Source organism: Chlorocebus sabaeus, chromosome 4 (assembly GCF_047675955.1).
Source record: "Chlorocebus sabaeus isolate Y175 chromosome 4, mChlSab1.0.hap1, whole genome shotgun sequence".
In the NCBI taxonomy this organism is placed as follows: domain Eukaryota; kingdom Metazoa; phylum Chordata; class Mammalia; order Primates; family Cercopithecidae; genus Chlorocebus; species Chlorocebus sabaeus.
This window is the reverse complement of record NC_132907.1, coordinates 3,432,647-3,460,388: the sequence shown is the minus strand read 5'-3', so window position 1 is coordinate 3,460,388 and position 27,742 is coordinate 3,432,647. Positions and strand designations below refer to the sequence as shown.

The following is a 27,742-nucleotide window of genomic DNA, read 5'->3' as shown; positions in this document are numbered from 1 at the left end:
GGCTTGAGGTAATAAACGATTAGCTATAGCACAGTGGTATGATGTTCATGTTATTCTTTGCTGTACTACACCTAGCCAATGTCTCAAAAATTAATGCAAGTATATCAGGATCTGAAATTAACTTTTTATAGCCAAAAGCAACATCCTGCTAGGAGGAGAAAAACCTATTATAAATGGGCTGGCATCTGATTGCTTGTATATGGTTAGTACCAGGAAACTAACATTTCAAATTATAAAGTGTTGAATATAACAAAAGCTGCCCCAAATTGATTAATCATTGTTTTGTTTACAAACTGATAAGGTCTAACTAGGTAGTATCTATTATTAGTAAGTGACAGATCTATTATTAAAGATCTGAGATGAACCTAAATTGGCTAATGCTTTTATGATGTTATATAGAAATAATTTAAAAAAATAACAGCATGAAAAATAACAGCATTTCTCCCTGAACTGTATATTATCTTGGGAAATATTTTTTTCCAGGTAATTATTTAAAACTAGTCACTAAAAATATATTAAAAAGTATGTGTTATTCAACAAGCACTATCAAAAAATCACTTCGAAAAATGAGAACAGAAAAAAATCAACCTAGGATAATGCACATATCTATTTCTCTTTGAAAAATTTTAAATAATTTCTAATTAAAGTACCTATTTAGTAGAAATCAATTTAATGTGCTACAAAGCAAAGGTATTTAAAAATTTTATTTAAAACTGCCCACGTGTTTATACTCAGTTATTTTACTGGTATTCAGACCAAGCTTGACTATACTGGCAATCTTTTTTGTCCCTTTTCAGTCAGGATATAAAACATATGCTATGAAAACTTTAAAATCTGCAAGATTACTTTATTCAAATTACTCATGTTAAAAATCAATACCTTCAGCTAATAAAAATAGGGCATGATTTAACTGCATATTTTCACACACACACACACACACACACACACACACACACACACACACAGATACAGCTATAACTCTAGAGAAGAAGGATATAAAAGTTTACCAGTTCTGGAGTGTTTAATTAATCAGGAGAACGGTGTAAAATAGTTGTCTACATTCCTTAGGCTACTGATCGCTTTCTACATTTGGAAGATGGGGGGCAAGAAGGGAGAGGAGGGAGAGAGTTTTATTTTAAAAGCACATATTAAAACAAAAATGTTATTAATGTCCTTAGAGATTACAGGTGGTGCTACAGATTGAAACATGAATATTTAGGCTTAGGATGGACACTAAGATTCTAAAAAATAGAGCAAATCTTTATATTTTAAAAGGATTTCAAGCTATAATTATCGATTGAAAATGTTTAGTTAATTATGTTGTCACTTGTTTTTCAACTAGTAGCCACAGCTCTAATCTATAAATAGAGTTAGGAATGGTAGCGCATCAATTTTTCTCTATTTCATTTATAAGTGATCAGCTGAAATAGAGAATGAAATGCAATCTTTAATGTAGTTTTAAAAGACTTTAAGTTACTTTTGAACTAGGAACATGTGAAAAATTACAAATAGGGATCACTGACAGTAATTTTTGTAAGTAAAAAGGTACAAATTATTGCTATTTGTGCTCTTCATTCTTAATCCTTTGCTTATCTTTCTTTTGACCTTTATCCAAATGAATCACACTAACTCTTGAATGCTTTCTCTCACTTGATTTCTAAAGCTGTTCATCACACTTGCTGGCTAGAAGCACAGCTGGCAAGGGATCTAAGCCTCATCACTGGGCAAACTTGCCCTTCTGGTTTTGCCAAGAATGACATTTCCAATGGAAGAAAAAGTTACTGTATGGGACACTGGATACTCTATTTATTTGTGAGAACCAGTAGCTCCAACCCCCTTTGTTAGCACTACATATAGGCATTAGAAATAAAACCAAAATAACAAAGGATCAAACAGCCTAGAGTTCTCTAAATTCAATTGTTAATTAAAGTGAGAGCACAGAAATCAGCTGAGTATTTTTACTCATTTCCTGAAGATGCAACCAAGGATAAGCAGTGCCCCCTAGTGTCAATAACCACAGACAATAAAAGCTAGAGAAAAGTTGCTAATGTTAGCTGAACTAAATTATTAAAAATGTATTGTATGTAATACATGATAAATACATCATTATTCAAATTTTAGACTTTACATGTATATAAAAGCATACCCACATCATTTATTTAATACTGACTTGCTCAGGAATGTGCGCATGTGAGGGCACATGCACACACACTGTACACAGACTGACACGGCCAAGATGTCTTTAATGTTCCAGGCAGCTCAGAAAAAAAATTCCACCCAGCACAGCAGACCATGCATGAAGCGGGTGTCAGTAAGCCCCGCAGAATCACTCACTGTGAAGACATCTAATAGGAACTGCTGAATACACAATACAGGCAGCATGGCCTGAATGGCTAAAGTGGAATGGCCAGACCGAAGTCTGAAGGTTTTCAAATCCACCCAAAATTGTAATTAAACCAGTAAAGAATTTTTAGACATTTTCTCTTTTTATTGTTATTAGGAGATTAGTATATTTAGCCTGTACTAGAGACTGATTTTGAAAATGATATAACTTTTACTAGGCATATTCTGAATATTGAATCCTAAATCTTAAGTGCAAATAAATAAAATATACATCCTCTCTTTGGAAAAAAATGCAACACAAAATTCAAATATTAAAAAACATTAAATATATTTTATAAAATTGAAGTCAAGATATATTTTCTGTGATAAATCTTATAAGAAAATTCAAAAATTATTTTTAAAAGACAAATTAGGTATCTACAGAGTGATATATGTGCCAAACAGGTAAAGTCGGCTTCTCATTTTGTGAAATACTAAATCATTTATTAACAGCAATTTTTGTCATAGATGACACATAAATGAGGACAAAAAAGAAATTACAATGAAAAAGAAAACATCCATACAAATAAAAATGATAAACAGGAAAAACCAAAAAGCCAGGAGGACTGGGTACATATGTATCAAAGAAGCTTCTAATAAAAAGCAAATTAATAAGATAAACAATTGCTTAATTTTATTTACATAAAAAGTACAAGGCAAGAAAAGTTTAAGGCTATTTAAAACATGTATTTATACAGAAGTCCATTTGTGAATTACTTTTTCACATAAATCAATAATGCATATAGGACTAGTTTTGCATTTTAAAAAGCACAAGACATAATTATGCTTTTATAAAAAGATTCCTATGTGCATTTAAGTTGCTTCATCTTTAAAAGGATGAAGATGCAAATGCAATAGTTTAGCAGGCATAAACAGAATTCCAGAATGATATTTAGCAGTAGACAGGTATTTTGGCCATTTACAATAACTTCTGGTTAAAACAGAAGCTGAAACTTCAACTATTCAAATTTAGAAAAAGTTCTGAAATGCTTACTATTGAGTTTTTAAAGAAGCAAAACGTTGGCAAGACTACTAAAATCTTTAAGAATTAAAGAACAACAGCAACAACAAAAATCCCCTTCTTACTTATAACAGTATTTCGCTAACATCCAGAAGGAAATAAAATGTAGATGGACATATTTACATTCATGCTAACTGTATGGACACACATTTTGTTGCATTAACAATTATGAGTTACTTCTTACAAAACTCTCCAATGGAAATGGAGTATTATCCCACATGAGTAATAACAGGTACCTGCTATAGGTGATAGTGAAAAGTCAAATTTGTGTGCCTATGAACGAGGAATGAGGACTTGTTTTTTCCTTGGTGGAACATTTGCAGTTTAGCATGCTATTGCAGTTGGTACTAACCATCAAGTAATTTTCTGCAGCTCTTCAACGGACAAAAACATTATACATATAAAGTTGTTATGTTCTTTCATGTCTTTTACAAATTTTTGTTTTCATGGATACTACAGTTTTCATCTTTAATTCAACAATAGACTACTTGGTGGTTATTTGTTACTAATATAGGCATAAAGTGATGTGAGATTTCTAAACCCACCCTAGAACTCTCCTACATCAAATTCCCTCCCCTCCCTCACCCACCCCCACTACCCAAAAAGAGGGATAAGCTCTAAAGGCTAAGATGTAAGATGAGAACACATGAACATACAGAGGGGAACAACACACACTGGGGCCGATTGAGGGGGTGGAGGGTGGGAGGAGGGAGAGGATCAGGAAAAATAACTAATGGGTACTAGGCTTAAGACCTGGTGATGAAATAATCTGTATAACAAACCCTCAAACACAAGTTTACCTACATAAAAAACCTGCATATGTATTCCTGAACTTAAAAGTTAAAAAAAGAGAGAAGCTTCCATTTTTGGAGATAAGAAGTTTTTAGACTTAACCTAAAACATTTCTATATGTATTGATTTGGGGAATGTATGAATAAACGTCCCTCGTCAGGTTTTTCTTTTTGTAGAAAACGGAAGAGGTAAGCAGGTCCTTGCCTGTTGCATGAAAGAGATGCTGGGTTAGGATTATGAAGACAGTGGAGCTAGGTTCGTACACAGCAGGACAGAAATAATGATTCAGGGCTGTTATTATTCCTATAAGGTCAAAAGAAATGGAAAAGGTTTGTAATCCATGTACTCTATCATCAACATTAACATACCCATAAATACATTTGATTCCTTTCTAGAACATCTAAAGAGTTTGGAAATATATGTACACAGACACTATACAAAGATAAATTTTAAAATGTGAGCTTTTAGCTTTAACTTTCTAAAGCCTACATTAAAGTGTTCAAATACAAATTTTATTTTGCGTGTGTGTTCTAAACAGACACAAATGACAGGATTCTCATAAAATGCTTCAAGGCAGAAAAAGAATATAAAAGATAAACAACTTCAAAGAAAGGTATTTTCTTAACATACGTATATTCATCTGAGTATCTCCAATAAGTAAACATCTCTTCATGCATATCATATCTGTAAGGATTATTCACTAAGAGTTTCCATATACTTAAGCAATCATACATACATACCAAATAATTGAACATAATGCGTTTTTAATCAACTCTTATTATACCAAAAAAATTTTCATCAAGATGATAAAACTATTATAGTTTCAATAATTCAATATCATTAAAAGTTGTAAAGAAGAAATACAGCATAAAGGAAATATTAGTCTTCTGATATAATTTCTTTAGCTACTGATTTCAATTATCATTAAGAGCTGCTCATATTTACCAGTGGGAGTTAATGCTTGCTTATTAACCGATATACATTGTTCATTTATATTATCTTCGGGCAGGGACTGAGGAACAGTACGAGACAGGTAGTAGATTTTTTTTTATTCAGAAATTATTTACTTTTTAATATATCTATTTTATTCCTCAGAAAAGAAACACTTTTGCCTAAAACAAAGTATATCTTTAGTAATTTTTTATGTTTAATTTTTTGATTATTTTGAAAAATTTGTACATATACTGCAAGTTAAAAATAAAAGTTACATAAAACTTAAGTTTTAAGTAACCAGAGATATATAATAATATCATACAGTGTGGCAAAAAATTTACAAGCATGTCCTAGGTGGTGAGACATCAAATTTTATTTCAGTAGTCAAACAGAAAAAATACATCTTTAGGTATTTTATGAGGGGACGCATTTTAATATATAATTGATTAATAATTTTCACTACAAAGTCACCATGGTGTTATTAGAAATTATCAGATTCAAATACGTTACAATAGAAACATGGTAACTTCTAGAAATCACCAATCTAAATATATGATGCATTGTTAAAGGGAAATAATGAGAACAGGTTTGAAATCACTGCATCCTTTCTTCTACGATTTAAAAATTACTATTCTTATATTTGAAAATCCATTAGCTTGAAAGCTTTTTGGCAATTCCTTGCTTCTTCATTATATATGGGAAAAAGCAATGGATTTCACTGAACAAGTTTTTGCCAGCTATTTTACCATATTCATGTTTCCTAGTACCTCACAGCAAAACCCCCCCGTTTCCCCAGAAAGGTTTAGAGTGTAAGCACGGTGAACATATTTCAGACTCAGATCACCATTCTCCTGCACAGAAGAGTCTGGAGTGCAAGGTTGAGTATGACCTAAGCAGTAATAAAACAGCAGGCATCATACAGCATCCTTCCTGATAATTACACAGAGGCCACAATCCTTTTTTTCCCCCCAACTACTGGATTACATTTCTCCAATTTGGGTCCATAGAAGAAGCTGATTATGTATAAATTTGAGGGGAAGAAATACAGGAATTTTGCCTAAATTATATGTCAGAAAGTCTGATCAGCTCAAATGCATATTTATACCTAGTTGTAGTTGCTCATGGTCACTTGCATTTGGGGTTGTCATTCAGTCCTATAAAGGGTTTTCAATGGATCTCCTGTTGCACCATACACTTGCTGGTTGTATACAGTCAATGGTTCTTCCACATAGCTAAGCGAAAGCACTTCCCAGCATCTGAATTAGCTTGTTTGATTATGAGTTGCTGTGAAATATATAGACTCTTCTGATTTCTGAGGTAAAAGAGCTCTCCTCCACTCATGAGATTATTTTATATCTAGTAGAAGCTTAAGATATATATTCAGTCATTCAGATATGCAAATTCAACCACCAGAGACAAGTAAATTATGCAAGATGATGTACACTCAATTTTAGCTGGAAAAAATGTACAAACACTATACAATTCCAATTCAGAGAGCTACACTTGCACCAAGTTGAGATGCACTGAACAAAAGTTGCAACGTAGTATCTGTGTTTACACAGATTGAATTTAGTTTTGAAGAGCTGTTCTTAAGTACTTGAAGAGGTTTTCCATCTTAATACTTTTATATGCCTTTTTCATTGGTATTTTCATAATTTTTCCCCTAAACTACCAAACATATACTAAATCTCCAGAAAACAGTTATAGCTCTATTTTATATTTTTTCATATTTTTATGATTTATATACAACAAGGATTAACAATTTTAGACATTCTATGTTTAAATTACTCACAAATCTAATTTTTCAATATAAGATCATATTTCCACATATATGTTATTTACATGAATAGTCATTCTATTTATAAACACTGGCTAGATAAATTTCATACAACTCAGGTATATACTTCATTGTATAGCTATACATTGCTGAAACTTTTACAGGACACCTTAAAACAGCAAATGGCACTATCTAACCACTTGAGGTTATTGCTCTTGTATAATAAACATTTAATTCACTCCAGAGTTTTTAAAGTATGAATTCCAGAATTTCCAAAGTAAACAAAAGAAATATGATCTCTAACATTTTAGTATCAAATTTTACAAAACAGAATTATTAAAGTAGAAAGAGATTTCTATGGCTTATGATATAGAGTGACACCAGTGACACCACTGAGTGAAATTGCTGATGTCATGTTTTTCTGTAAAATTTAATTTCTACACTTTAACAATATTCAGAAACAGTGACCTGTTAAAAAACAGTACACAAAAATGTCCTGATTTGTAGAAGGAGCTACTAAATATGCTTTCTAAAACCATTATGAATTATGGTAGCAGAATTTAATTATAACCACATAATAATCAAATTCAGCCACGACACATTTCTAAATCTTTGCCAAAAGTAACCTTCTTATAAATTCACATAGGCTTTGATGAAACAGAAAACTGGTCTGGAGGAGGATATTGTCCTGCATCTTGACAGAATCCTACATTTGTCTCACCAGTTCCTCACTAAATGCATAGCTAACAGGTTGGAGGTAATGGGCATTTTCTTGATAATTAGCTGTGTAGGCAAATATGCTTTTTGGCAGATCATATAAATGTTGATTTAAGGACTAGCCAATAAAGAGTGCTAAGCTGTAAAACATTCATTGCTCAATTTCTCACAGATTAGGCTGAAAAATCCTCAAGTTCTGGTTTCCATTGTCACCAGGTAACACACTACTATTTTATAAGTTATGATACAAAATATATTTCACCCATAATTGATACATAGCTGCTTAATCATTTCCATATTTGATAAATTTGTACTATTCACATTAACATTATTTATAATAATGAATAGCACCAGGCAAGTCATCCTGGACCACTGTTTCATAGAGAAACTAATCAAACTCCTCATTTTCTTAAACACATAAAGCAATGCATGTCCCACTGAAACTAAGGAATCTATAATGTATATAAAGTTAGTAAAGACAAGTGGTAATCTATTGCAAACACCAGTAAATTTTAGTTTACATCTAGGTTTAAGAGATCATGTTTAAAGAAAATGGTTTCAAGCTGGAAGCAAGATACACTGTTTTAAAAACAAAAATAGTACAAGATAAATGGCATATACTCTAGCAATTTTCTTTAACGTAGCTTTTTCAAATATAATCTAGTCTACAGTGCACTCAAACTGCAGAAACATCCAAATTAGGGGGAAAAAAAGCAATACTTATCCTTGCAAAAAGGGCCTATACTCAAAGAAACATCTGAATAAAATTGAGACATCTGCAGTAAAGTTTTACCTTCTCCCTAGAATGTTTGAGATGAACTCAGTGTAACACTGTCTTCCAAGAAAAGACAAAGTGATCAATGCAAGAACACATCAGGCTGCCTTGGACAGGCCAATCAATGCAAGAAAAAACCTTGCCCAGGGCCTTATGCAAATAGAAGCACGTCCTGCAACCTAGGGAGGGAACATGCGCAATAGATCAATTGGATATAAAAAACCTTACAGCTATATCAGCTTCAGACAGTAAATATATACTGATGAATATCTCACACTGCCCACAAATTCTTAAAATGGGTTATTTTTAATAACTAGTTAAAAACTCTTCCTGGGATCTGGAGTGCAGTAAAATGGAAGAAAACATCACGGGAGAAATACTCAGCATTACTTTTAAGACTGTGCAAATAAAATTCTGATTTTTAAAAATTTCTTGGCATAGCTGAATTTTGCTGACATTTCAGAAGGTTAAATTTTAAGTATGTTTGTATTCGAGAACAGGAAATAATCTAAAAAAAAAAAAAAAAAACCCACATACAATCTCAGGTAGTTTTTGAACAAAGAATAAAATAAAAATGTTATGGGAGAAATCATTCAAAATGTAAAATTATAGTCATCATTCATTAAAAATTCATCCTATCACCAAAGATTATTCTCTATAGTGTTTAATGTATTGATACAGAAACAGTTTTTGTTTTAAAGTTAATGTTTGTATCTCCATGAATCTCTTAAAAATCTGATTAGAATGTATAATAACCTTAAGACCTAGTTAGTACACAAAGTTAGTATACAAAGCTCTCTCTCTATCCCTGTCAAAGAAAGGGTCTTGAAGGCAAGTCAGGTAATTTATAAGGCTGTATCAAAAATGCTCCATTCAAATACTCAGGAATAAATAACTAAGTGTAAAATTTTTCTCTAAATATTTTTATTTTTTGTTTTTATTAAAACCAATTGTTTCTTAGGAATTTCATGTTTTAAAGAGCCTTTTATAAGTTAAAAAATCAAAATACTTTAAATAGGAATTATGCTAGCAACTATAATATAGATACTACCAAGCAAATAAGAAAACTCTGTAAATATATATTAGTACATTTACTTTAATTGTCTTCTACTCTGGAATTTTAAATTTGAAAATTTAGCTGTAGATGTATTTTCAATCAGGTATGTAGCAAATATTTCTAATATTAAAATAAATTATATGATTCTTTTAGCTATTGACGTATGGGATAGTCCTTGGCAAAACACTATATGTGAAATATGAAAATCAGTCATCTACTGTACAGTTCACAATTTGAAACAGTTTACTTAGCTACTAAAAGGATGTAGACATCTTAAAACACTGATTTATTTAGTCAGTGGAAAGGAATATGAAACTATGCACGATATCGGCACTATGCTCACTACCTGAGTGACAAAATCATTTGTGCACTAAACCCCAGTGACATGCAGTTTAGCCATGTAACAAACCTGCACATGTACCGCCTGAACCTAAAAGATTGAAAAATAAATAAAATATTTTTAAAAAGAAACTATGTAGGATAAACAAAGCACGCTTTTTATTTGTAACATTTCTAGTGCTTTCTATATTGGTAAGATTTTAAGTTTCAGTTTACTCTAGTAAGATTTTTTCCTAAGGCATAACTAAACATGTCATTCATTTGATCCTGTTAGACTCAAAGCTTTAAAAAAGCTTTACTATTTTATGTGGGGAAAGCACAGAGATAAAAAAAAATCAAAGTAATATAATACTCTTTTATAGCTTTTCAAGTATTAGATATCAGATGAAGTGCTTATAATAAATCGGAAAGGCATGAAGTAGCAGGTTAATTATAGGGACTCAACTGTTTCCCTTTTTCCTATTTTAATTTCAAATATAGGAATTTTGAGTTGTCTGGTATTCACAGTGAAATGTAAACTCCAATTTACAGTAAGTAAAATACAAAAGACCAAGCAACTATGGTTTCACGTCTTGTTAAAATATTTAAATCATTATATTTTCTCCAATATATAGGAAAAAAATGAAAGAAAAACAATTTTAGAATATCATCACATAATATTTGATATGTGCTGACATTGTGATAAGCATTGAGTAAAGAAATTCTGTATTTTTTGATACCAATTTGTACAATGTGTGTTTCTTGCTTTTAAAAGCACATTTTCAATTTAAAAGTTGGGTATCAGGTATGATGTTTAGCCTGCCAAAGATTTTTGTGCTTCACAAATAAAAAGGCAAAATTTCTTTAAATGAAGAGTTCCCTCACCAATTAAAAATGTCCTATTTTATTACAAATTTATGTTGTGTAGTTTTTTTTTTTTTTTTTTAAAAAAAAAAACCCAATTAGAATGAAGCGTGTATCATGGGGAAACTGATTGGTTCTGAGACTACGCTGACTTAGACTTTCATCCTAATTCTGTCCTTTGTGCAACCTTGGACAGGTTCCTCAATCTTTCTATCTGTCAAACAAGGCTCATCATACCTACCTGATAGAGTTAAACTTAGGTTGTACAATGCCTTGCTAAATAATGGTTTTGTTTTGTTTTGTTTTTGGAGACAGGGTCTGGCTCTGTCATCCAGGCTAGAGTATAGTGGTGCAACCACGGCTCACTGTATCCTTGAGCTCCTAGGCTCAAGCAATCCTCCCACCTCAGCTTCCTGAGTAGCTGAGACTACAGGCATGCATCATCATATCCAGCTACTTAAAATTTTTTTTTGTAGAGATGGGGTCTTATTATGTTTTGGGGGCTGGTCTTGAACTCCTGGGCTCAACTGATCCTTTCGCCTCAGCCTCCCAAAGAGCTGGGATTATGGGTGTGAGCCACCGTACCTGGCAAAAATAATGTTTAATGATCAAATGTACAAGAGTCCTGCCTAATATAGTGCTCTTTTTATTGAGTGACAGTATAGCATGGTGGTTATGAGCATGCACTTTGAAGCCAGAAAGCCTGGGTTTCAATTCTGGCTCCCTCACTAGGTCATGTGATCTTAGGTAAGTTACTTAATATTTCTGTAGGTTAGTTTCCTCATATGCAACTGAGGTTAGTTTCCTCATACGTAACTGAGGATAATAACGTAGTTACATCATAGGGTTGTTATAAGGGCTACATGAGTTAATATTTGTAAAGCACTTAAAACAATGCCTGGTACTTGGTAGGTGCACGCAATTACTTCCAGGTGTAACTTATAGATATGGATAACATGAAGGAGCAAATGCTGATAGCAGAGACTGTTCCATTGAGATGTGAAAGGTCAATTCAATTTAGCTGGTATTAGAAGACAGCTGTCTTTTTCCAGCATGGAATGAGTCGCAAAAAAGAGCCAACCAGGGGCTTGGCCAACGAAACTCATTTACGTTCCAGATCCTCATCAAGTGTTTTCAATTTTCCTGCTTAAACTAAATTTCCAGAGCACCATGTCAAAACATATTCAAAATTTAAATATAAATGATTTGGAGATTGTCTATATTTTACATTTTCCACACCTTATTTCCCCTTCACTAGTTTGAGTAATTAAAAATCGATTAAAATTGAAAGCCTTAGTTGGCAGGCACAAAAAGAATAAGCAATAAAGAGAGAATAAAAACTGAATCATCATATAACTCAACAGAGAAATGTAGAATTGAATCCTGAAATACGCGAAAAACCAGGAAGTTGTCTGAGGGTTAAAAGTCACTACAATTAGTACAATACACTAATTATTTATTTTTCACAGGTACTTGATGAGAAGGAAAACAAAAATCCAACTGTTACAAAGTGAAGTCATACTTTTAATGGGAGAAATATATATTTCATGTTTCTCATCTGTAAAATGGGGATAACAGTATCTCATAAAATTGTTATGAGGATTAAATGAGATAAAGTAGACAAACTGCTCAGGACAGCACCCAGTGCATTATCATTTCAGCATGAGAGATGCTGATGATCAGCATGAAGATGATGCCACTGCCTTCTAATTTGCAAGATACTCATAAATGCTAGTTCTATTTTAAAAGTTTATCCTTAAAGACACTACTATGAATTTTTTAGAACTGTTCTTGACCCAGTCATGTCTTAGGCCATCATGGCTGGCTGAGAGATTACATGTATTCTATAATGATAGCAATGACAGAACTCTGAGAGTGAGGCAGAACTCTTAACATAGTAATTGGATATGAAGGTATCTGTTCTGAGAATCTACTGTGAGATCTTAGAGTAAACACACATGCTACCAGACGTTAAAGTTTACAATATACTAAAGATATTTAATACATTACTACGTATTTAATATGTAGACATAATATAAATATGTTTAATATTTGGATAGATGCCCTACAATGTGTAATAGGAAGCAAACCTGAAAATTTGAGGCTGAGCCTACAACAGTGGTAGAAACTTTCATTACACTATCAATGATACTGGAACAGGAATTTTTTTCTGAGATAAACTGACCAGTAGTACAATGGTAATATATAGGCCACTGATCTCACATTATTTTATTTTTACAGGACATCATTTGATGGAGAAAGTCAAGGTTTCTTTGTTATCAGCAGACAGGCTATTAGAAACCTTTAGAAAATCAACATTTATATTTAAATCTCAACTGGAAAGGAGTCAAGACTGGGGATTTCTACTATAGGAGAAAGTTGAGTGTGTTTTATCTTTCTGCCCAGTGCAGAAAGATAAATACAAAGTTTTTCTTCTAATGAAGTTGTCTGGTGAATGCAGTACGGAAATTTGGAGAAAGATGTTAGAAGTTAGATATTGAGACTTCTGGAAATTTAGAAACAAATAGGCATATTAGAAGTTTAATATGTCTATTTAGGCACAAATATTAGAAGTTTAATGTGCCTATTTGTGACTAGTCATTTAAATCATCTGACTCAATTATAAAATTGTCACTAAAATATTGAACAGCAATTTTTATTTGTATTCCAATGCTCTTCAACAATCTTCATGAGAAAAAAATCATATAAGGTATGGAAAAACTAAGAAGAAATCTGAATACACTAATCTTGAGAGGTAATTAGATTTAGAAGACACCATAAGGACGGAGCCCCCAAGATGGGGTTAGTGTCCTTATAAGAAGAGGAAGAAACTAGAGCTTTCTCTCCCTCTTTCTGCCATGTGAGGACACAATGAGAACATGGCTATAGGCAAACCAAGAAGAAGGCCCTCAATGAATCCCAACCATGTTAACACCCTTATCTAGTACTTCTCAGTCTCCAGAGCTAAGAGAAATAAATGTTGTTTAAACCACCCGTCCATGGCATTTTTGTTATAGCACTGGTAGAAATATGCACTTTAAAGTCAATTCTGATGAGGTCTCAGATGAAAATGTTACTGGACACTGGAGAAAAGGCAATCCTTGAGATAAAGTGGCAAAGAACTTGGCTGAATTGTGTGTTCTAGTGTTTGCTAGAAGGTAGAACTTGTGACAATAAAATTGAATATTTAGCTGAGGAGGTTTCTAAGTAAAGTGTTAGAGAAGCAGCTTGATTCCTCTTGATTGCTTATAGTGAAAATGCAAGAAGAGAGAAATGAGCAAGAAATTATTAAGAAAAAAGGACAGAGAGCATATAGATTTGGGAAATTCTCAGCCTATCCATATTGAACAAAAGAGAAAGGATGTTCTGAAGAGAGCACTAAGGATGTGGCTGAACAAACATTTGATAGGGAGATTAGCATGGGTGTGAACCACAAACTTCATCAAATATCCCAGCAGGAAAACCGTTAGTTTGACCTACATGGAAAGAAGATGGGACTTTGAGAATGCAACTGTCTGTAAGACAGGAAGCACGCCCTCACTAGAGCCTGGATCTGCTGGTACTTTGATTTTGGGCTTCCTAGCCTCCTGAACTGTGAGAAACAAATGTTTGTTGTACAAGCCACATAGTCTATAATATTTTTGTTATAGGAGCCCAAAATGACCAAATAATAAATACTTAAATAAGCAAACTAATTTCTAGAGGATATGAGCCTTAACTTATTCAATGTAATCACAGAAAACATAACTGAAATTTGGGGTTCAAATAAGGTTCTGCTTGTTTCTTTGATTAGAGATTTCAGTATCTTCTTAGTTGAATTCCTAATCAATTTCCATTAACAGTGCTTCTAAGTGTTCAAAATTTCAGGACCACAGACTGTACCTTCTGTGCAATCAGTGAGATTGACTCAATGTCCCTGTTTTTCAACTTAAATGATCAATTTTTTCTCTTGTCCATCTTCTTTCTCTATCTTGTGGCTCAGGCTTTACTTTCTTCATTTTGACACAACATAGCACCATTTGAGATCTGGTCCTGATAATTCATTTATAAATAAATCTAGGATCAACCACTATGTCTTGAGTATATACTCATTGTATGCCCAGCTGGGCTAGGCAGCATGACATAAACCAATGGAAATAATACATTTGTTATTTAATTTTCTGCCAGTTAAAAAAAGGATTCTAAGGTTGCATCAAGCAAAAGATAACTATGTGTTAGGACAATGAATAGGAGACTGAGGCTGAGAATAAATTACTGAAATGGAAAACTAACCATAGCTCTGGGTTTCTAGGAAAGGCAAAAATGTATTACACAGCTATTATTTTCTAACAAAAAGAACATATCAGTTCATCTATACAAACAATTTTTCCTAGTACTTACCTCTAAGACAAATTTACCGTATGGATCTTTATACTGTGGACCTTAACATAATGACTTCTTAGCTATTATCCCACTTCACAAATAACCCCTATGTTACTATCTTTGTTTAAAAATGTTTCCTATTTAGACTAAAACCTTCTTGAGGCCAGAGATCATGTTTCTAATGTTTCCCCAGTACTTGTATGGAGTGGGTGTGTTCAACTGAATCAGTAATAATCTTTAATAACAATTTTTGGAAACATTTCCTGCCTTGAGGGCATAATATTCAATCTTAACTCCAAGAAAACACTTTTTTTGTTTGCTTGTTTTTGGAGACAATGTCTTGCTCCATTGCCCAGGCTGAAGTGTGGTGATGTGATCATAGCTCACTGCAGCTTCAAACTCCTGGGTTCATGCAATCCTCCTGCCTCAGCCCCACGAATAGCTGGGACTACAGGCATGTACCACCATGTCTGGTTAATTTTTTAAAAAAAAAGTTTGGTACAGATGAGGTCTTCCTATGTTGCCCTGTGTGGTCTCAAACTCCTGGCCTCAAGAAATCCTCCTGCCTCAGCCTCCCAAAGAGTTGGGATTACAGGCATGAGCCTTGATGTCCAGCCAAGAAACACTTTCAAACCACAAAGTCAAACTTTTGTGGTTCTGGCGGCCTTATTGTGAGCTAAATTTATTCAATAAAAGTGCTAAAAACCTGTAACAAAAAATATGAAGTGAGAGACAATTGATATACATGTCGGAGTTAAAAATCTCCAACTCTCAAAGTTAAAATTACAGAGACCTAGGAGAGTATCACTTTGTTGCTCTGAGACCAAAGAAGGTGTTAGACCCATAGTGTGAACATTTGGCCATAAGACAAGGAAAAATGATAGCCCTTCCTCTTCATCTCCTTTATTGCCACAGAAACCAGATAACCAGGGTACCAAAGACCAGTCCATGGTATTTTAAATGTCCTCAGAATGCAGTATTCTACTCTATTCCACTCTAATCTAAGCCACATAATCAGACTTCTGTCTTGATTTGTTCACAATCCTTCTGAGTTTTATGCCTATGATTATAGCCTGTTTCTTTCTCTGAAAAAGATTCCATTTTGGAATTCCCAGGCAACGAGTGAAGCCTTAAACCTTACTTTGTTAATCTTCCCCCTGGTACTAGATCCTGTTTATTTTTTTCTCCTTCATTTCCTATAAAGGAGTGAGGTGGGGTATGGTGAAGGAAAATAGGCACTCTTAAAACCAATTACTAGATCCTGTTTGCTCGGTCATTACCCATTGCCTTGATTTTCTGTTCTCCACAACCAGACTGTACTTCCTGATTCAAACCTGAGCTTACCATACTCTGATAATAACTTCCTAGTGACAACTCACCTTCTATTCCCTCTAAAGTCAACCTCTACAGCTGAAGTAGCTCCTCCTGAAACTATCCTGAACTCTAGTAATAAGATCTTTACCCAAATCTGGCTTCCACCCTTGTTCCCTCAAGCCTTCCCTTAACAAAGATCTAGTATGCTTTGAGTCTAAATCTACCTGGCTCTCCTGAGTTAATTTGAATAAATTATTTAATAAGGATTGGATCCTAACTTTTAAAAGTTACATGGCTTTGATTGTAAATTTTTTTGTCCCTAGAAGTCCTTTCCAATTTGAGATGACTGAGTTGTCACTGTGACTGGGAATTTTATTTAGGAGAGGGCTTACAATGAATGATCATTTTAAGGATACAAGAACAGTAAAAACAGCCCTATTATCAACTGAAATGTGTTTTTCTACATTTCTTCTTATAAAAGGCTTACAATAGTCAATCATAGTCTCATATTTGCAGTAAAATACAAAATCTATCATTAAGATCTTTTATAATACTAATAAAAAAGAAATATTTCTTATGTAATGATTTATATTTAACAAATTAATATGTCAATTCCTTTGAGTTCTCCTTAACTTGTTATTGTGTTAATTTTGCTAGGCAATCCTTGGTTTCCTAGCAGTCTTTGTGGAACCAGGAGACAGAGTGACCAATCTTTCAGCTACAAACATGCAGGGAAGGCAGTAGGGCCTGAATGCAGCTCATCTACTATGTGGACACTAAGAAAAACCTCTTCCAAAGGTAATTCCAATGGGGTAATATGGGTCCTTTATTCTACAGAAAGATTCCTATTAAAGATTAATGAATTTTTTCTCCATCTCAGCAGCCTTCAAAATAATCGAATCTTGGTGTGCCTGAAGGATATAAAAGGATATAAACATTAAGGAGCACACTAGGTTCTTAAGGGAAATAATCTACCAGGAATGAAAACAATCACAACTAATATCATACTAAATGATCAAATACTGAACAATTTCCTCTTAAGATCAGGAACAAGACAAGGATGTCCACGCTAGCCACCTCTATTCAACCTTGTACTAGAGGTTCTAGCCAGGGGAGTTTGGCAAAAAACCAAAAATATATAAATTAATTAGATAAACATGCATTCAGATTGAAAAGGAAGAAGTAAAACTATCTGTATTCACGAATGATATGATTTTGAATATGAAAACTCCTATGGAATACACACACACACGCGCGCACACACACACATACACACACAGATTAGAACTAAAAATAGTGAATTCAGCAAGGTTGCAAAATACAAGACTAATATATAAAAATCAATCATGTCTCTAGTAGTACTGAATATGAAAATAAAATTAAGAAAATTTCAGTTAGAATAGCTTCAAAAAGAATCAAATACTTAGAAATAAATATAAGAGAAGAAGCTTAAGGCTTGTACACTGAAAACAACAAAGCATTTTTGAAAGAAGACCTAAATAAATGGAAAGAAAGCCCACTGTCATGGATCAGAAGACTTAAGATTGTTAGGATGGCAACACTCCTCAAATTAACCTATTTAGTCAATCCCAATACAAATCTCTGCTCCTTTTTTACTTTGGCAGAAATTAACAAATCAGTCCTAAAATTCATATGGAAACGCAAGACCTAGAATAGCTAAAATCATCTTGAAAAAGAATGAACAAAGTTGGAGGATCTACTCCCTGATTTTAAACCTTACCACAAAGCTACAGTAATCAAGTCAGTGTGGTACTGGTATGAGGACAGGCATATATATAGAATAAAATACAGTCCAGAAGCAAACCCTTACATTTATAGTGTATGGATTTTGACAAGGGTGCTAAGACAAATCAAAGAAGAAAGAAGATTCTTTTTCAATAAATGGTGCTGGGATAACTAAATATCCATATTCAAAAGAATTAAATTGGACGCTTACTTCGCACAGTATACAAAAACTAGCTTAAATGACAAAAACAAAAACTAGATAAATTGAACTTCATCAAAATTAAAACTTCTGTACTTTGGAGGAAATCATCAAGAAAGTGAATTAGTCATCCAGAGAATGGGGGAAAATTTTCACCATCATTTGTTGATAAGGGATTTGTACCAATATATAAAGATCTATGAAAAATCAAAAATAAAATGATAATCCAATTAAAAATGAGCAAAGGATTTGAGTAGACATTTCTCTAAAAAAAATACAAATGGCTAACAGCACATAAAAAGAGGTTCAACATCATTATTCATCAGAGAAATGAAAAAAAAAAAAAAACTACAGTGAGATGCCACTTCACACCTAGTAGGATAGCTAAAATAAAAAAAAGACAGATAATAATAAGCGCTGGTGAGGATGCGCAGAAAGTGGAACCCTCATACACTGCTGGCAGGATTGTAAGTATGGGGAGAAATGGGCAATGGGTATGGAATTTCTTTTGGGGTGATAAAAATGTTCTAAAATTAGATAGTAATGATAGTTGTATGAGTCTGCAAATATGCAAAAAGCCTTTGAACTGTACACTTTATTTAAAGGATGAATTTTATGGCATGTAAATTACATTTCAATAAAGCTCAATAAATCTCCATTGTATCTTGATAAAAGTATGTAAAATTTACCTCAGTAAAAAAAAGTTTAAAAAATGTAAACAAGCAAACATAAGCTAATTATTAAATGAAAGGTGAAGTTGAACTGACTGGGGATGAAATGGAAAGTTTTCTAGACTTATTTCATAGACTGTCATGTAACATTATAAGGATATTATTATAATAATAATTTAGTTATAATTTAGTCATTTTCTTATTTTATTGAAAAGACTATACCTACAAGAGTGTGTCATAGAGAAGCAATCTTTTCAGACTGAGAGCTGCGCATGCCAGCAACAAGGAGTCTATAAAAGTCTTACACCAGAATGAAAAAAGTAACACTGTCTAATGTGGAGTAACTAATTAGGTAGAATTCCCAAATCCATCAATATTTAAATGGAGAGCAGGGAGAATTAATAAATTTAGTTAGTAAAAGAGTTAAGGGTTAAACTTTATATGTTGGTCAAGTGTGCAGATATTTAAGGCTACTCATGTTGTTATAATAGATATTACTTTCAAACTTGGGATAAGAGCAATATTAGACTCTTTATCCTCAAGATGTTTCTAGATCATTTGGGTAAAACAAGATTGGACACAAAAGATAACTTTAACAAAACTAATTATCTTGAAGTTATATTACAAATGGCAAGTTATTTTTACTGAATTACCTAGATTTTTAAAGTAGGTTTGTAAGAGTATTTTTGGCCTGAGTTATCTGGATACCATTATGATTCCATTTTTCTTGCTTACCTCCCTTATTTTACTTTCCCTCAATTTTTGACTCTCAGCAGCTCAACTTTGAGCTGTTCTCATTGATCACATTATGCAGATATCTTACCAATATCCAATTTACTTTGTTCCTTACAGACAAAATATAAATGACACTTCTTTAAGGTCATAGTTAGCTGATGTAAAAGACTAATTATTTTAGTTCCATTTTCTCCTCAGTGTAAATCCAAATCATGCTCCAGGCAATTTAAAAAAATCTACTGAGAGTAGAGAGAGGTTGAGTGTCCTCACACAGCTATGTCCAAAAACCAGTCCTCTATCAGCTGCTGAAGGGCAGCTTAGGCTGCCTGGAGGCCAGGGAGCCCAGCATGGAACAATGGCAGGAAAATAGAGTTCCCTTCATTCCTTAATTCACATGCAAGTGAGGTGCCAATCAAGTGCTGACAAGCATGGAGAAACCAAAATCAAAAGTGGGTAGCGATACACTTTCAAAAGGAGCTGTTTTCACACATTTCTAAGTGATTTTTTAATGATGGTTGTGAATATACTACTAATAACATTGAAAAGGAAATAAAAGTAATAAGAAAAAACAACATTTGTATCAGCTGAGATGATTCCATAAACTAATGAAATATATTTACTTAAATTACTTAACATGTTTTACAAAAATATATGAACAACGCTCTTGTTTTGGCTAAGCAAAGAGATTTCCATTCAAATTGATATATCGAGCACTGCAAACAGGGAAGGTAAGGTGCGCTGAGATCAATAACTGGGCATTCATAAATAAAGCCTGTTAATTTCCAAATTAAATAAAAAATTTAAGTTTACTTGATATTGCCAAACTGATCACCTGGAAAGATAAGAGCCAAACACTCTGAAATGGCTAACAATAAAAGCGATGAAATCACTTCATCATAGTGGCTGGAGAAAATGATGATGAAGAAGGTCAAAAACTGCCTTGTTTTAAAATGACAGTTAATTTTCAAAAAATGAGCCTGAATTTTTTACAACTAATATAAGGCAAAAGTAAGTTGCATTATTTGTAGATTTCTTTCCAGATGAATTTGGTAAATACATTCTAATTATGGTTACTACTTCTATTATATGTAAAGTAAAATTTCTAAGAAATTTCAGACTTTGTAAATGATGGTTTAATAACTGTAACTTTACATACTGGCATAACTTTAAGTATACCGAAAAGATAACAGAGGCAGATATATTACTTTTAAAAGTTCATTACCAATTCATGAGATGAAACAGGGCTTTCCTTTAGTCTTTAATGACTAAATCCTACAATCAATAGGGTTGTCTTATCAAAATTTATTTTTACTAGGAACACAGAAAGTTTAGAGAATTGGAAATTTGAGTTGTTACCATACGGTGAAAGTAAAAGCAGTTAATAGCATACTTTTAATGTCATGTTTCTTCTTATTATAGTAAAATGTATACTCTTTTAATATGGTTATATCTAATCAAGTTCTAAGATTTACTATCATAAAATGAATATTGGTTTTGAAAATAAATCTCTGATTATAAGATATTCTTCAGGATAAATTCAATACTTTAAGATAGGATATAATAGTAAATTATGTTCTCACTTTTCAAAAACAACAATTAGCAAAATATTAAAGCATAAGTAATTGCATTTATTGGTGAAACTATATTTGCTACAATTTACATTTAAAACAATTTTTTTGAAATTCATGACATAAAGAAGAATATGAACTGATATGACAATGGTAGAAAAACAATTTCCATGCATTCAAACATGATGCTACAAACTAAGACTGTTCCCTAAGAAGTGTGTGTGTGTGTGTGTGTGTGTGTGTGTCATCTTTAATCAAAAGTAAAATTTTATGATAATTTAAATGACTGAAATCCAAAGGCTTTACTGTCTGACATGTATAATGCACTACGGGGACAAAACCTCCAATCATAATTTAAGATTTATATATTAATGTTTACAATTTACTTGCTTGTAAAGTTAATATTAAAAGTTTGAATGAAAGTAAAACAATTCATACAGTACAGTTATGTTGAAAAGTCCTGAAAAATACATATTTATCAACATTTTAACACCATGAGTTTTTAAATCTTTTGCTTTTGTCTAAAACTGAATAACCTTTTTATCAGTTTTAGGCAAAAGTAAAGGCTCTAAAAACATTTCAATGTTTATTATTTAACAATACTATATTTTAAGAAAGCCTTTCAAACAAAAACACAGTGGACTTAAACATATTAATCAAATTTGTCAAAAAATAATGTAAAATTCATCAGGGCACAATGCTATTTGCTTAAAGGAATTCATTGTATTAGGTCAGGAACCAGTCTTTATTCATTTGCCACCATCTGTATGCTTCCATCACATACCCCCAATCAAAGTTATTTCACAAAAAAGTAGCCAAAAAAAAAAAAAAAAAAAGAAGATGATGGGATAATTGCCATTAATACTTCAAAACCTAAACAACGTATATTACATTAAATAGACTTCTCAGCCCTGGCGTTGCCTGACAGATATGTGATGTGCCAGTGGTTATATTATATTCCTCCTCCCATGCATGTGCCTCCTGCAGAGATAGCAGACTACAGAAGCTGACCCTTACTGAGACCATCTTGTCTCTCTGACAAAGCTCCTTTTTAACTTCTTACTTACTGGTTACTTCCTGTGATGGAGAAAAACTTTAGCTCAGCTTGTGATAATTTCACAGGCCCTGAGGACCCTGACCCTAATAGCCTCAAGGTCAGAAGTCAAGTCTTGTTCTGAAACATCTGTGTGCTTTATATTAAAGTGGAACAAAAGTGGAGAAATATCCACCAGTGTGTGACAAGCAGGACGGGCAAAATAGGACTGACACACTGGTCATCTGTTAACTCTGGCATCTTCAGTTCATTTTAAAAACTGTCCAAAAGGCATGTAAATTTTAAGTTTGGTGTGTAAAGGTTTTCGTAAACTGTCTTAAAGTTAAAAAATGGGAATTTATGTTTTATAGAACTCTAAAATTTGATTAGCCTTGCAGACTTTCAGACATATTTTAAGTCACTCTACAAGTCAAGAAATTTCATGCTTTAAGTAATTTAACAGCTTACAAAGAAAAAATAAGCTATATATAATCTATATCTATGGAGATATAGAGATATATATATCTATATAGCTATATATCTATATCTGTAGGGATTGAAAGGAATTATTTGAAAAACAACATTCATATTTTAAAAAGTACATCATACTAGTGTGCTAAAGAGCTATCTTAAGATATCCATTATATATATCAAAATAAATAAATTAATTCAGCATAGTTAAAATTAGTTGAAAATAATCCCTAAAAACTGAAATAAATTTAGGAAATAAATGATTTAACTTAATGATTTATTGATCTTAAGACAGCAGAAGCACTTGTAGAGTTAGGTCAGCTAAAATATTCTCAGATGTCATTACCAGTTTTATAACTAAATCAAGTGGGTAAGCAATAAGACATAGGAAGGTTGAAAAGGTCATGGAAATATATTCAATTTCCATGTCAGAGAAAAACATGCCAAAGTCTAGAAACATAAAAATTAGGCAATCAATATTGTGTCTCTGGTTTAATGCCCACTTAGATCAATTTGGATTTAAAATTATCAACCACACTTTTATCAAATTAATAATTTTATGGTAGGATTGGTAACTTCCTGTAACATAAGAGATTATGGACAGGGAGGCATGAATTATTCATTAATCCATTATTAGAATTGATTATATCACATTAACCATGCTGGCCCATGATTGTGACATTGTAATATTGCATCTAAAACAGGGAGAATTCAGAAATTTGGTAGTTTTTTTCTGTCACACACATATAATCTTAACTCTAAGAATCAAATTACTTTAAAATATGAAGATTTCTATGACCAAGCAATGTATTCTATCTAGTTAGAAGCAGATTAATGGAAGCTTTCTGGTAGTTTTCATACTAATTACATAAAATTCTGATCAAGTATCAAGTACAAGTCAGGTTAAAACTATCAAAATATTAAGTATTCAAAAGGTCTCTTGAAATTTTATTTTATTTTATTTTAAATTTTGATATTCTTTTTATTTATTTATTTATTTATTTATTATTATTATTATACTTTATAGATAACATAAGCCTGAATGGTGTATACATAAAGCAGGAAACAATAAATATCATGAAATGTATGGAAACTGGCACTATAATGTAGAAATTAAAAAGTAATATGTAAATAAGGAACAGGCAGAAAGCTTTCTGGTTAGCACTAGAAAGCTCTGTCATCATAAAATAAATTAGTAGGCTGAGGCAGGCAGATCATGAGGTCAGGAGATGAAGACCATCCTGGCCAACATGGTGAAACCCCGTCTCTACTAAAAATACAAAAATTAGCTGAGCATGGTGGTGCGTGCCTGTAATCCCAGCTACTTGTTAGCCTGAACCAGGGAGTCGGAGGTTGCAGTAAGCTGAGATAGTGCCACTGCCCTCCAGCCTGGCGACAGAGCAAGACTCTGTCTCAAAAAATAATAATAATAATAAAATAAATAAATAAATAAATTTTTCAAACATCATGCAATTATTTACTCAAAATATGTTATTTTCACCCTTTATAACATAACCTAAAGAGTATTGATACCAACAGAAAGAAAGGAGAAGGGATAAACCTACAAGGAGACTGGAACTAAAAAGAGTAAAATATGCACTTACCAGTTCAACAAAAGCAAGTCCTCCATAGCTGTGAGCAACAAAAAACACATTCTCAGCAGCAGCCTGAGCTATGAAATGATCCCAAACATAGATTGCATGTTCTTCAGGAGAACCATTTTCCTATAAGGGCAAGAAATGTCATATATTACATACTATATCTAATTATTATCATGGCAAACAACAATTAAATTAAATGGTTGCATACACAGCATAGGAAATACAATGGTTATAGCTCATTCAAAACAAACATAATACAAAAAAAACACATTGAAAATTCAAATTAGAGAATATGAGAGGACTTCAAAAAGTTTGTAAAAAAAAAATTAAAAGAAAAATAAAAAAAGAAACTTTATTTCTGAACATTTCATGAAGATCAAGAAACTTTTGTAAGTGGTGATACACGCCTTTTAGTCCACCCCTAAAGAACTCAGGGTCCTGGTAATTTAACCATATCAATGCAGTCTTTTTTACATTATTAACTGAAGAAAAGTGGTGCCCTTAAACATTTTTTACGATTAGAAAACTAAAAGTCAGGAGCCAAATCAGGACTGCAAGGTGGATGCCTAATGATTTCCCAGAGAAACTCCTGCAAAATTACCCTTGTTTGATGAGCAGGATATTCTTGTGGTTGAGAACTCTCTGATGAAGCTTTCCCAGGCATTTTTCTGCTAAAGCTTGGGCTAAATTTCTCAAAACACTTTCATAATAAACAGATGCTATTGTTCTTTGGACCTCTAGAAAGTCAATAAGCAAAATGCCTTGGGCATCCCCCTAAACTGCTGCCAGAACCTTTGCTTCTTGACCAGTCAGATTTTGTTTTGACAGGACCACTTCCATCTCTTGGTAGCCATTACTTTGATTGTGCTTTGTCTTCAGGATTGTACTGGTAAAGCCATGTTTCATCTCCTGTTGTAATTCTTCAAATAAATGTTTATTTTGATCCAAATTGTTAAAAACGTCCATTGAAATATCTGCTCTCGTCTACAGCTGATCCGGGTGCAACAGTTTTGGTACACATTGAGTGCAAAGTTTTTTCACCTTAATTTTTTCAGTCAGAATTGTGTAAGTGGAATCAATTGAGATGTCTATGTGTCACCTACTGTTTCTGTTGTTAACCACTGATCTCATCAATTAGGGCACAAACAAGATTTTTTTTCTCTTAAATTGATGCAGATGGTCAGCTGCCATGAGCTTCATCTTCAACATTGTCCTGTCCCTTCTTCAAATGAGTTAGCCATTTGTAAACTACTGATTTGTTTGGGAGACTGTCCCCATAAACTGTTTGTAAAGCATCAGTGATTTTACAATTCTTCCACCCAAGCTTCACTGTAAATTTGATGCTTGTTCTTGCTTCAATTTTAGCAGAATTCATGTTGCTCTGACAGGTGCTCTTTTCAAACTGATGCCCTGCATTTCTTAGTGCCTTGAATGAGATCCTCTTCAGGCATGTTATAGCAGGTTAGTAAGAGTTTATTTTGGTGCAATAAAAATGAAATCCATGTATAGATTTTTTCATAATATGCATTTTCCATGAACTTTTTGAATGAAGGTCCTTCAAAAATTAGTAAGTACATTAGAATTATATAGCAGAAACTTATACTGATCTTTTGATAAAACAATACTAAAAAATGTATTTACATTCCCATATGTAGATATGAAAATATTTAATATTATATATATCTAAATTATTTTATTTATAAGATTTTAAGTATCTCTGTAAGCTAAAAATAAGGAAAAATGAATAATAAATATTTTCTGTTGAAAATTATATACACACACACACACACACACACATATGTGTGTATATATATACACTTTTTTCCTAAAAGCGTTTTCTATATTCTGGAATTGGGGAAAAAAACCCCTAAATATATAAACCTAGGCCTTTTACACTTTTTCTAACTTGCTAAATCCAAATGAATGTATGTTGCTTAAGTTGGAAAAGTTATGTAATAACTTCATTTTGCTGTTTATTTCTATGGCTGACATATTGTGGTTAAAGCCAAAACCTGGATAATGTGAAAAACAAAGACAAACTAAAAAGTAAAATAATACTGATCAAAAAGCAAACTGTGAAGAACTGAAACCTCATGAAAATGTTTTGTACAAATATTTCTTAGAAGCTTGAACACTAAAAGACTCATTTCCTAAGAATGTCACGGATATTAGATAATGCACACAATCACATTTTCCTTTTTAGAAATTTTATAATAAATTACTAAGGTCCCCACATGCATGGCTTCACTTACCATCTAGAAGCTAGTTTGCCCTATGTCTAGCTCTGTCGTAAATTTCTCTCCAGAGCCACAAAGCCAACTACTTAATGGTCATTTCCTTCTGTGTACCATAGACATGTCAAACTCAACCAATCCAACACTGTAGTAAGTATTGTCTAAGCTCCCCAAATCCAGCTGAAATCTGAGAATCAACTTTTATTTCTCTCTGCCCCAAATTCCTCATATAATCAGTCATTAAAATTCTATTGATCCTGCCACCAACTGTCTCTCAAATCCATCTACTTTTCTCTCATTTCATCTGGGTTAGCTCAAGCCACAACCATTTCACAAGTGGATGACTGCAACAATCTCTAGCCTAGCTTCAACCATCTCTAGCCTAGCCTAGTAGTGACCTGTAGGATTGACCATTTACATGCTCTAATTCTGTAGTGAGAATAACCTGTCAAGAAAGCAAACGTGATCATGTTGCCAAGGTACTCACTCCCTGTTTAGAATCCTCCGATTTTCTCATTGTCCTCAGAATTAAGTTCAAACTCCTTTATTTTTTTAAATTTTTTGAGACGGAATCCTGCTCTCTTGCCTGCGTAGGAGTGTGGTGGCACGATCTTGGCTCACTGCAACCTCTGCCTCCCAGGTTCAAGTGATTCTCCTGCTTCAGCCTCCCATGTAGCTGGGGTTACAGGTGCATGCCACCACGTCCGGCTAATTTTTGTATTTTCAGTAGAGATGGGGTTTCGCCACATTGGCTTGGCTAGTCATGAACTCCTGACCTTAAGTGATTTGCCAACCCTAGCTTCCCAAAGTGCTTGGATTACAGGCATGAGCCACTGCGCCTAGTCCTCAAACTCCTTAATATGACATTCAAGGCCCTTTATAAAGTTCAGACTCCTCAGTATGGCATTCAAGGCCCTTTATGATCTAGCATTGTCTATTGAACTATATCTTTCACCACTGCCCTGTGAAATATCTTGACCCCAAAGACATCCCTCTTCCCCGAGAAGACACACAGAACATTTTCTGTGTTCCAGTTATAGGGAGCAACTTGAAGTAACCTAATTGTGCCATATTTTTCTTGCTATGGATTATTGCATTTGTCCAGATAGTGATCTTTGTGCTCTGCCTTCACTTCCCATACCACCTTCTACTGCATACTCTCTACTTATCTT

General features: G+C 33.1%; 1 protein-coding gene across 20 annotated transcripts in view; it reads right to left on the bottom strand.

The window, feature by feature from the left end:
- The window catches only part of ARB2A (ARB2 cotranscriptional regulator A), a 481,527-nt gene that overhangs the window by 183,657 nt on the left and 270,128 nt on the right, over positions 1-27,742 (bottom strand). For 19 of the 20 annotated variants that reach the window (XM_073014612.1, XM_073014598.1, XM_073014605.1 and 16 more), the window contains one exon: positions 24,340-24,459. In XM_073014612.1, the coding sequence (XP_072870713.1) occupies positions 24,340-24,459 (120 nt within the window). Of the gene's footprint in view, positions 1-530; positions 4,499-24,339; positions 24,460-27,742 lie in introns of those variants that run through there. The other variant, XM_073014610.1, reaches the window with a different exon arrangement.